This window comes from Camelus dromedarius, chromosome 10 (genome assembly GCF_036321535.1).
Source record: "Camelus dromedarius isolate mCamDro1 chromosome 10, mCamDro1.pat, whole genome shotgun sequence".
Classification (NCBI taxonomy): domain Eukaryota; kingdom Metazoa; phylum Chordata; class Mammalia; order Artiodactyla; family Camelidae; genus Camelus; species Camelus dromedarius.
In genome coordinates, this window is record NC_087445.1 from 49,341,951 (window position 1) to 49,353,971 (window position 12,021).

At 37.7% G+C, this 12,021-nt stretch overlaps 2 protein-coding genes across 8 annotated transcripts in view; both read right to left on the reverse strand.

Annotated features, from left to right (window-relative positions):
• TRMO (tRNA methyltransferase O) overlaps positions 1 to 2,077 on the reverse strand; it is a 51,952-nt gene extending 49,875 nt beyond the window's left edge. For 3 of the 4 annotated variants that reach the window (XM_064490332.1, XM_064490330.1, XM_064490331.1), the window contains exon 1: positions 1,945 to 2,077. In XM_064490332.1, the coding sequence (XP_064346402.1) occupies positions 1,945 to 2,020 (76 nt within the window). In that variant the 5' untranslated portion in view covers positions 2,021 to 2,077. The remainder of the gene's footprint in view (positions 1 to 1,944) is intronic. The other variant, XM_064490333.1, reaches the window with a different exon arrangement.
• Positions 2,078 to 6,433: 4,356 nt separating this feature from the next.
• Positions 6,434 to 12,021, reverse strand: part of HEMGN (hemogen) — a 46,774-nt gene continuing 41,186 nt past the window's right edge. For 2 of the 4 annotated variants that reach the window (XM_064490334.1, XM_064490335.1), the window contains exons 4-5: positions 9,628 to 10,637; positions 6,434 to 7,099 (exon numbers count right to left, since the gene is read on the reverse strand). In XM_064490334.1, the coding sequence (XP_064346404.1) occupies positions 6,993 to 7,099; positions 9,628 to 10,637 (1,117 nt within the window). In that variant the 3' untranslated portion in view covers positions 6,434 to 6,992. The remainder of the gene's footprint in view (positions 7,100 to 9,627; positions 10,638 to 12,021) is intronic. The other 2 variants (XM_010977476.3, XM_064490336.1) reach the window with 1 other exon arrangement.

The following is a 12,021-nucleotide window of genomic DNA, read 5'->3' on the forward strand; positions in this document are numbered from 1 at the left end:
CTTACCATATTCTAATACATCTGAACCCTCTGAAACTTATATATTCTCTGTGCCCCATTCTTGGAATAAATGCTAAGAAATATAAATGCTCAATAATTTCCAAATATAAATTCTGCTTGAACGCTCTACTTGAAGTGGAGACCCGAGAAGGCACACCCAAGAGGATCCTGATATTCTTCCTCTCACCTCATATCTCAAAAAACAAACCAACAAACAAATCATTAAGCACCTGCCATTTGGTAAGCACTGTGCTAGGTGCCTGGGTATAGGCATAAACAAGGACCAGTTTTTACCCTCAAGGTGTCTAGTATATTGACAGAGTAGACAAGTAAATCAACAATTAAATCGAACTACCTTACATTCAGGATAGGGATAAGCCCAGGTATGCCAGAGTAGTACCGGCATGAGAACTATATGGAGAGGCAGAAGAGGTTCCCCGAGGGCTATGGCCAGTATGAAAAAAGGACAAAACAACACAGGGCCACTACACTAGTTGTGTGACCTTGGGCAAAACTGCTTACCTCTCTGGATCTGTTTTCTCTGTTATAAAATAAGGATAATAATACCTACCTTGGAAAGTTACAAAATTACTAAAATATGTAAGACACGTAGTACAACAGAAAGTGCTCAACAAGAAGAGGTTTTTAAAGCCCTTGCTCAGGCTTTTCCCTCATTTTAACAATATTACAACTGTATTAACTGTGTAATTTTTAAAAAGACCAACGAATTATTAATGCAGAGTTTTTTGTACACAAGGCTTATCAACAAGTCTTGTGCAGACAGAAAAATTCAGGTCCTTTTAACCTCTTGCCTGGACTATTAAATTACTCTTGTTATAATTCGACTCCCCTTAGCCAGTCCCTCTCTTCCTCAAAACACACTACACCAATCCTCCAGATTCTGAGCTCCTTATGTCATGCTCCTCTCTAAACTATGTTCCCCACTATTAACAGATGTCCTATTTCTAAGCCTGCTATCCAAGGCTCTCTATCCAATCAACAGTTCCGACGCCTCCCTTTTCCATCCAATACTTGGTACTTACAGTCAGAATCTCATACTCTTTAACAGGCACAAACTTTGCCCAGGTAACAATACTTTCGGGAAATTTTTAAAACATACACAAAGATTTTAGTTTCAAGAACTTTCATTTATAACAGTGAAAACCAGCAATAACCTAAATGCCTCAAAATAGGGAACTGGTTAAATAAGTTAGAGCACATCTATAAAACAATACAGTGCACAAGCACTTAAAATCAACAGTAACTGCTGTGAAAAGATTTTTATGAACCTTAAGGGTTTTTTAAAGTTATAAGGCAGTGGAGTCGCATAATAACTCATATTTCTAGTGTGTATGCACTAAAACATGTATGGAATGTAGGCAGTAAGATATTAACAGTGGTTTTCTCTGGGTGATGGCCGGCCACTTTAATCTTCCCATTTGCTTCCTCTAATTTCTAAAGTTAATATACTCTGCTCTACAAACAGGGGCGAAAATTGAGAAAAAAACTCATGTCCATCTTTCCAGGCCCAGTTTAAAACTGTGTCCTCCCCCTGAACACCCTCCGCCTCCCCTCACTTCCTAAAGCACAGGATGCTTCCCTCGTGGTATTAATTCCTAATCGGCATAACACCTGCTGTATATATTCCGTCTCTCCTTTATTATGAGTGAGGACTCCCTCAGAGAAAGGCCGTTACAGTGCACGTGGCTGTTCTACCAAGATCAGGTCGATCTGAGCCACCAAGAACGGGAGAGATGAGATCATTCTGCCCGCCTCAGACACATCACGTGGTCACCTGAGCACATGACCTGTGCCTTCGCAACAAGTAGGAAAACGACCCACGTCAGTTCAGGGTCTCGCATTTCCCGTCCCTCTATGCAATGAAGTCGGCTGCCTGCACTTAGGGCTCTTCTGAGCGCAGACCCTCCTGCCTCTTAGAAGTTACCTGTCTCCAGAGCCGGCTTCACGCACCCGCACGGGGTCGCTGCGGGGCGAGGCCCGGGCTCTTCCAAGCTGCGCATGGTTACTGGTCACACAGGTGCCCACCCAACGCGTTCAAGCCTTCCGCTTCCGGTCTCCATGCCTGGCGCCTGCGCAGGAGCCGCGCCGGCGGGTGGCGCCAAGAGCGAGCACTCGCGCAGGAGGGGGCCGCGCGCGGGGGGCGGGGCCGGAGGCCGCCGCAAGTTTGCGGTTAAGGGCTTGCGGGCCTCGTCGCGGGTAGTCAGCTGCAGTTTCCCGCCCTTCCAGGGCAGCCAGCGACTCCGCGTTACCCGTTTATCCAAGAGGGACATGTCGATGAAGATTTGTGCGTAAGGATAGCTCTCGAAATAATAAGCAACCTACATATACAACGCATGATGCTAATTTTTTAAGAAAAAGAATGTGTGTATGTAACTATCACAGCAAGATGATCGGATGTTGGAAACTATGTTCATTGTTCTTGGGTGGTGGGAATACATAGATGGTCATTTACACTTGTCTATATGCTCCCACTTTTCCATAATAAAAACGATGTTTTGTCAGAAAAGAATCCCAAGTAACTCTTATTTCAGATCTAATAGATGGGTAGCCCCACACCATACTAGAGGTTAAGAAGTAGGGACTGGTCCTTGTGCTCCAGATCTCACGAGAACTGAAGCGAGAATGAAATTGAGTCAACTTGCCATATACATTAAGGAGATTGTAGTCATTGCTTCTGGGCAGCTCTAAAAAGTTGAGGGCCAGCAAGGACCGTTATTCATCCCATGTGATGACCAGTCCCCTGGACCGATAGCCTGGCCTTTTACCCACTTATAACGTCATAATAATGTCATCTCTCATCTGTATATTTCTCTGTATACATTATTCTACTTCTGAGTTTTTATACTGTTGTTTCATGGAGGGCAGGGGGATTGTAAGGAGACATATTGCCTGCGAGATAAATTATTCAAAACCATACATGTCCGCAGATTTAAAAGCTTGCCAGCCATGAAAAGCTGTTCCTCAACCTGTTCATTTATCATGGACTAACATCATTAGCAGAAAAAAAAAACATCATAAGGAGCCAAAGATTTAAAGATTGTAGGTTTCAAAACAAAAACCTTAAAAATTGATAAAAATTCATATACCTACTTGTCCTCTGATGGATCTTTTCCACTTGAAAATTTGGAAAGGAATGCCATTATTCTGTTTCCCAGAGGAAACAGTTCTGGGCCGCTGAAAGAACAAGTTTGAGAACCGCTGAGCTATGTACGCATTGTAGAACTGTGGCAGTAATAGCTGCAATTTGCCACGAGGTGGGGGTGTTGCTAAAAGTGATAGTCTTGCTTAATTTGTGGAGACTGTTGTAGAAAATGGGAGGTATTTGCCCTCCGGGACTTAGATATCATATACAACGATGATAACACCAAAAATACATTAACAAGTGTGAGAAGTTCTGAAATGCAGACTTGGAGACACTGATGAAGTAGGTTGCTATCTCTTTTAAAGGTAAAATTTCTCTTTATGGAAAACAGGAACTTAAATAAGTAGCACTATTATGTGATTTGAAGCTTTTATCATCTTACCTAGAGTTATATATAATTATTTGTAGTTTATGAGACAGCTGTTTCTCTGGAGGTAGGACCTAGGAACATGCCTTAAAAAAATCTAAATGTTCAAAGCAGGTGGTCATCTGCCTACACTTTGATGAACACTTCTCAGTGTAATAACTCAATCTTTCATTTTGGTGAAGGATCCCTTTGAAGAATCAATTAAAGCTTTGGATTTTATCACACATCATATTAGATTTAATATCATAAGATTCATGGATTTGAAAGAACCACCATTGTACCTACCATGAGAAGAGGATGGCACAGGGTAGGGCTAGACGGATTCTTGCAAAACTTAAATTCTGTGGTCTCAAGGTTCTAAGCCAAGAAGAAAAGTGGAAAATTTGGGGATACACACTGTGTTTGAATGAGAATGATGAGAAAGCAGATGTTGTAGGTATATAGGGAGTGGCATAAGAGGGCAAGTAGAAGAGGGGAGGGTATAGCTCAGTGATAGAGTTCATGCTAGGCATCTATGAGGTCCTGGGTTCAATCCCCAGCACTTCCATTAAGGAAAATAAAAAAGAGAGAGAGAGAGAGAGAGGGCAAGTAGAAAGGGTCCTAAAAAGTAGAGAGGATCCCTCTTCCTCTAATGTACTATATTCCTCATTCCATCTACTTTCTTATCTCTTTCACCTTTGTGCCCCTGTACATGTGTAAATGTGTTAAGATTCATCTTAATAAAACACTTCGAGAACTCAAGGTTTCAGTTTTTTTTTTCTGATCTTTAACCACTCTGGCAAGTGAAATGAAGATTTCCAAGGATTGAAAACCATAATGAAGAGCCCTGAGGAAGTTAGAGGCGACTTTGTGTGAGTACACAGCCTCTCTGCAGTTATTTCCTCAACTGTAAAATGGGAATGGTAATCACTTCCCAGCCTAGACTGCAAAGACTCTTGTGCAAATCAAATTAAAAAGTGTATGTGAGACTGGGACATTGTGCTGTACACCAGAAATTGACATATTGTAACTGACTATACTTCCATTAAAAAAAAAAACTATATGTGAATGTGTAAGTTCTGATGTGCCATTCAGATGTTAGGGTCTATCATGTTGTAAGCTGTTCTCAATATGTTACTTCAGTAATATATTGGGGTATGAGTAATCATTGTGCCACTAATATATCCAGAGGGGAAAAAATTTAACATTTATTGGGGATAGTGTGGCAAATAGGAGGGAAATAGCATTATAACCTCCCACTATACCAGTGGTCCTCAACCAACATTAGAATAATCTGGAGGACCTTTAAAATACTCTAAATGCACAGACAGAAAACAAACTATGGTTACCAAAGGAGAAAGGGGTAGGGAGGAGGGATAAATTAGGAGTTTGAGATTAACAGATATACACTACTATATATAAAATAGATAAACAACAAGGACCTACTGTATAGCACCAGGAACTATATTCAGTATCTTGTAATAACCTATAATGAAAAAGAATCTGAAAAAGAATATATATGTGTGTGTATTTGCAACTGAATTACTTTGCTATATACCTGAAACTAACACATTGTAAGTCAACTACACTGCAATAAAAATAAACTTTAAAAAATACTCTAAATGCAATGTTGTATCCTAAATTGGATCCAGAAGCAGGAAAAGGGACTTGGTAGAAAAACTAATGAAATCCAAATAGTATCTGTAGTTTAGTTAATGGTAAATCTTAATTTCTTAAGTTTTGATAAATGGACCATGGTTATGTGAGATGTTAGCATTAGGGTAGACTGGGTGAGAGGTATACAGGAACTTCTGTACTAGATACACAACTTCTATATAATTCTAAAATTATTTCTCAAAAATTATTTAGAGCAAAAAGCAATTTAAAAAATAAATATACCTATGTCTGGATGTCACCCTAGATAGGTGAATTGGAATCCCTGGGGTGGTGTCTGGGCATCTGTGATTTTGAAATCTTCCCCAGTGGTTCTAATATACCGTGAGGATTGAGAACCGCTGTTCCACACCATGAATGCTTGAAAGACAGGGATCCTGTCTTGTTTTTCACTATAGCCTAGTACCTAGCACGATGCCTATATGAAGAACTTGCATAATTGTGCCCTTGCTAAACCATTCCTTTATTTGCAGAAATCTCCTTTGAATCCTCTGTAATAAGAGAAGGGAAACTGAGAATAAACCACCACCCCCCCAAATGCCAGGGAAGATTTTCGGGCATCTTCCTACCCAGAATAGTTCCTACTCCTGCCCCCAGTCTCTTGTCATTTTCAGCTAATCCTGACCATTATCACCAGATAAATATTCCTAATATACTAAAACAGCCACTCCATTGTTCAAGTCATACTTGGTTTCCCATTACCTAAGTAAATAATATACTTCTTAGATATGCAAAACTCTGTACACTCTAATAATATAATAATAACTGTTAGCCTACTAGCCTGCTATTATTCCACATGGACCCTGCATTACCTGTAGGGGTTTTGCACGCAATTTTCTTGAATATGTCTTGAATTCACCCTTCTCTGTGTCATGTACAGTAATGCTGCTATCCTCACCTGTAATACAAATCCTCTCCATCTTTCAAGGCTCCACTCAGCTGTAATTTTGTCAAGTCACTCCAGCAAAAAAGTGAGCATTCCCTCTGTTATATCTTCTATTCAAACGGCACTAACATTTACTATTTTCTTTTGTAATTATTTGTTTTCTGTTTTATTCCCCCATGAATCTAGACTAAAGCCCTAGCGGGCAAGGACTATGTGTTATAGGTCTTCTAACCCTCACAGTGCTTACTGTGATGCCGCCTACACAGTTAAACATGTAATCATGATTTAATGTACATTTTGCACAATTACAACATTTAAAAAGTAAAAATAGAAAATCAAAATTCAAATACACAAGTAAACCAAATTCATCACTCCAAAAGGTCTTTGAAGGAGTCCCAGAATGATAAGAATTGTAAAAATTGTTAAGTTGTTAAAAGCCAACTGAAGCCTGAATAAAATTTTGATGCTGTTGTTACATTAATAATTGAACAGAGTTTATAAGAAAACTATATACTTCCCCAAATTTTAATTGTTCAGACTTAAAAATGGGAAAAGGGAAGACTCAGTAATTAATTTTCCCCTAAGAAAAAACATTTCTTTAATTCCTAAGAGCAGGAAAATGATTAACTCTGTTCCCACTACTATGGTCTCCCCAGTATACATATGCATACATATACACATGTGAGCGCGTGCACACACACATACATACACACACACACACACACACACACAAGCAGGATATTGTCTATGTGGTAGAGCCTGAAGAAAATATATTAGTTCTCTCAGATATGGTCTATATATGGGGAAAAAAACACTTAAAATATTAATGAATATTGTAGAGATTTCTAGCATATTTTGAGAAAATCACACATATAATGTACTAAGATGTGTATTTTGTTGAACAACTATGATGGTTGAACATCGTTAAAACAAAACATAACTATAGATGTCATTTTCTGGCTGAATCTCTTGAGGAACATTTGGAAACACTGGTATCTCTGGTTCTTCTGCTTTGGGTTTTTCCTTCATTTCTGTAAAACAAAATAAAATACAAAAATAGGTTCAATAAGTGGTATTGGGACAATTGGCTATCTATACGGAGAAAAAAACTACCTCACACCTTGCACAAAAAAATTTTCAAATGAAGATTTAAATATTAAAATACCATACATGCCATAGAAACAATAGAATGTCCCAATAATCTTAAGATTATAAAGGCCTTTTGAAGCAGAACACAGACCAGAAGCCATCCAGGAAAAGATTGAGAGGTTTGAATCATTAAGAATTAAAATCATGACAGGTCTGAATAACTAAAAACTAAAATTAAAATTTTGTCAGATAGATTACCAAAATACTTCAAAGTTAAGCCAAAAAAATTTTTTTATAAAAATTAAAAAATAAAAAAATAAAATTTAATTAAAAAAAAGTTAAACCACAAACAACTAGAAATATATTTACAACTTATATGTAGGTAAAGGTTCAATAACTATTATTTAAAGAGATTTTTTTTAATCAATCAAAAAGATAGGTATCCTAAATATAACATCTGACAGGGATTCAAGCAGGCAATTCTCAAAAGAAAAAAATCAAATTCATAATAATTATAAAAAGATGCCTAGTAGCATTAGTCATCAAAAAAAGTGGAAATTAAAATAATTAGGTTGGGTTTTTTTAACACAAAAGATAGGCAAAGATTTTTTAAAACATAATTATGTACAATGTTGGCAAGGGTGTGAGGAATAGGCACTTACATAAATTCTGGGTTTCTGTGAATTGCTACAACATTTTTGAAGGCTAGTCTGACAGAATGTATCCAGACTTTAAACGCTGGTACCCTTTGGCCCAGCAATTAAACTTCTAGGGATTTATTTCTCCAAAGGAAATAATCAGAGAAATTTAAGCTTCCAGTGCCTTAGTTTCTTTATCTATAAAATGGGGATAATGTTATTCAGCCAATATGATTTTTAACATTAAATAAAATAGTTCAAATAAGATGTTTAATACAGTGTCTGGCAGATAGAAAGTGCCAAACAATTGTTAGTTAAATAAATGTTACTTCCAATGATGTTCATGGAACATTGTTATAATAGTAAAACTTGGCAGTAACCTAAGTTTTGATCATTATAGGGGCTGGTTGAATAAATTATTGTACATATGACATAATACTGTACAATTGTTTCAAAAGACATTATTAAGATGGCCACAATATATGTTGTATATGAAAAAAATAGGTTATAGAATAGAATGTATTGTACCATCTCATTTGTTAAAACAAAACAAAAACTTAACATTGGGGATAGGAGAGGGTATTATAGGGGACTTTTATTTTACATTCACTTATATATTGCTATAATTTATTATAATGAACATTTATAATTTTCATAATTTTATTATTTTAGTATATTTAATATTTATGATTTTACTGTTATTTTATTGTAATAATTTATGAATTATAATTGATAATAACATGATTATTATAATGAACATTTATAATCTTAAAGTTATGAAAAGTTTATAATTACCAAAAAGATAGGTATTTCCACTTGTTTACTAAGACTAAGCCAAAAACAAAATGAGCATTAATTAATTGCCCATCTTAACCTTGCTGGGTTTAGAATGAAACTCTTAGAATCAGGGTGTTGAATTGATTAGAGCTGCTTTTCCAGCAGGAAACTCCTGTCAGTACAATGCTTCATATGTCTGCTTTTACTGTAATTTTATTTCCTCAACACCTGTGTTACTTGGAGCCCAACTAACCCCAGGTTTTTGTTGCACTGATATTTTAGGAGAAAGAGTAAATAAGCTACCAGAGGGATTTCTTTAGAAAACAGTTCCCTGGGGCTAGCTGTGTTCTGCCAGACTCAATCCATTTCTTATACTGAGCACAGTAGTGTGCAAAGAGAACTGAGGCTCTCAGTTATGTCCCTGAGACAAGTCAAACCAAAGAAAAGGTCACATTATTTTCAAAATTCTATGCTGAGGAGAAAGCTTTTCAGGAACAAATATTTAAATAGAAAGGGTTTTTGGTAAACCTAAGTCCTACAAGAATGAGTTCCCTAGTAGCAAAATCCTATTCTGTGCCTTTGTATCTCCCTCAGTACCTTGGAGCATGAATTTATTTGCATTTAGTTTTCCAGGAAATTTTAATTTTCAAGAAAGACTTCATTCACTAAGCTTTCTTGCTAATCTAAATTTAATTGTCCTTTAAAATATTTTGCACATAATTCACCCTATATGAGGTTCATTTCTCTTCACTGGCTAAAGCTTCCCAAAATGGATAGTGTGTACACACTACACATGATTATAGTTTCAATTATTTTCTTTTAATTATGGAAATCTACCAAGCAGATATTGGTTGAATGAAAAACATTTTTCACTTGAAACTAGACAGGGACATTAATGATATCCCTTTGAGATAATGGGGATAACCCAGGATAGTCAAAAAAAGGCTATAAATTACCACTCTGAGGGAGACACGCCTATTTAGTGCTCTGATTATGAACTGGGAACACCTATAAGTGGCAGCATCACTGACTTGTCCCCAGTAAACAACCCCTACCTTGAGGAAAAGTAGAAGCATCCTTAGCTTCTTCCTGGTGTGCTTTAGGATCTTCGTCTTGGGGCCCACCTGTTTCTTCATATGGCTCTGGAAAGCATTCTTTAGGCACATCCTTATCTTTACATGTCTTAGTAGAGAGGTCTTCAGGCCCAGGTGTTTCTTGGTATATATCAGGTACAGGGTCTTCAGATCCAGGTGTTTCTTGGTAGGTTTCAGGTGAATATTCTTCAGATCCAGGTGTTTCCTGGATTGTTTCATGAGAGGGGGCTTTAGGCATAGCAATTTCTTTGTAAGTTTTATGAGAAGAGTCTTCGGGCTCAGCTGTTTCCTGGTATGTCTTTGTAGACAGCTCTTTGGGCACAGCTATTTCCTGCTGTATTTTAGGAATGAAGCCTCCAGTTTCAGCTATTCCTTGACCTGGTTCAGACTTGTGTTCCTCAGGTTCAGCTCTTTTTTGGTACATTTCAAGAGTGTAGCCTTCAGGCACATCTGGTTTGGGGTATGCTTCAGGAGAGCATCCTTCCAGGACAGCCATGTCTTCAGATGTTTTAGAAGAAAGGGCTGCAGCAGCTTCCTGGCACATTTTGGGAGAGAGGTCTTCTGGTTCAGCCACATCACGGCACATTTTGGAAGGATGGTCTTGAAATACAGCTATTTCTTGGCACATTTTGGGAGAGAGGTCTTCAGATTCAGCCATATCTTGGTGTATTTCAGAAGGGTGGGTTTGTACTGCTGTTTCTTGGAACTCAGAAGAATTTTCCTGATGGATAATGCTTTCTTGACCTATTTCAGAAAAATGTTTCTCAGGCACAACTCTCTGGGGCAGGGCTCCCAGAAGGAGAGCTTCAGTCTCACTCCCAGGTGGCTCAGCTTCTTTCTCAATAGGTGCTTTCTCCGTCACTTCCTTTTCTAGTTGTGATGGAGGCTCCACCTTCATTTCTGTATTCTGTTGTCTCTTTCTGCCTCTTTCACTTCTTTTTCCTGTTCTCTGCCGCTTGTGTTTTTTCTCTCTGTGGAGAAATCAGAATTGGTGTCAGCAACAGGGCTACGGAATTCAAATAAATGCTAGGTAATAACAGTCCCAGGTCTCCCACTGCCTTGCATAACCTTGAACAAGCACTAAATCTCTCTGGGCCTCAGTCTCCTTGTTTGTAAAATGAAGGAGCAGTGCTAGACGTTCTCAATTGTCAGGAGAGGAAATGACCCTCAGGCTTTTTGTCTTTGATGCCTTTCTCAGCAGGAACCTTCTTGGTGAGCTGTGTGTGTGTGTTTGAGAGCCTATACTACACTTAAATTTTGGTTATGGAAAACATGTCATTGATGTTATAAATGAATAGACTGGCATTCTGGTTTATATACTAGTGTCTTTGAGTTTAGTCTGTGTGAATTAGTTTCTCTATGCCCCAGGTAAACAAATACGATTGTGTTTCTAGATCTGCAGCCCAGCCCCACTCCATGTCTGTGCATCCTGCAGGTGAATGATGCATATGGCTTGCTCATCTAATACACTGTCTTGTGTAAAGCAGGTTAGGGAACTGCACTACATGTCAGATGAGTTGTGCTGTAAGCTGAGTCCAGAGCGTCAAAAACATTTTCTTGAGGTAAAGAATCTTGGTGGAAAGGCATGAGTGGTCATATTATACCTACTCTGAACTAGTAGTTAAAGATCTGGAGGAGGAAAGGATATGCATGGGACTTGTAGGCAATGACAAATTGTTAGGTGCTGCAAATATAACCAAATACAGATGGCTAATACAGATGGACTCAGGGGGGAGAAAAAGGTACTATAAATAAGCATTTCATCATTTTTATAAACCTACAGAAATTCTGTTCCATGCTACCTGCCCCATGGAGCCTTCTCTAACAGAACACAGGGCTGAAATGCTCTCCCTACTTAGTGCTCCTATAGGATGTATTATGATTATGCTTAAGGCAAAGAACATAGGCTGCCTCATCCTGTAGTCACTTACGGAGAAATTCTATTTCTTTTAGTAAACTAGACCTTCTTTGGAGATAAAACTAGTGTTTTTTATACCCCTGCAGTGCTCACAGTTCCCTGCACACTTAAAAAAATGTGTACCCTATTATATTTTTGTGATTTCAAAATTTTCCATGATTAAAATTGTTTTAAAGATTGCCTCATCAAAACCAGTTTGAAGTCAATATTAAAAAGGAATATATTGTAATAGGAGAGTTAAAATGAATATTTAAAATAATATAGAAGGTAAAAACGATATGGTACCTCAGCATTTTGAAGTTTAATACCAAGTAACTAAGGTAACAAGATAAATTATAAAGTCTTTATTGTCAGATTTTTAAAAAGATGATGTATGTGAATTCTTCAGGAAACACTTATTATTATCCTGGAAATTAAATCCTAAATAATTCGATATG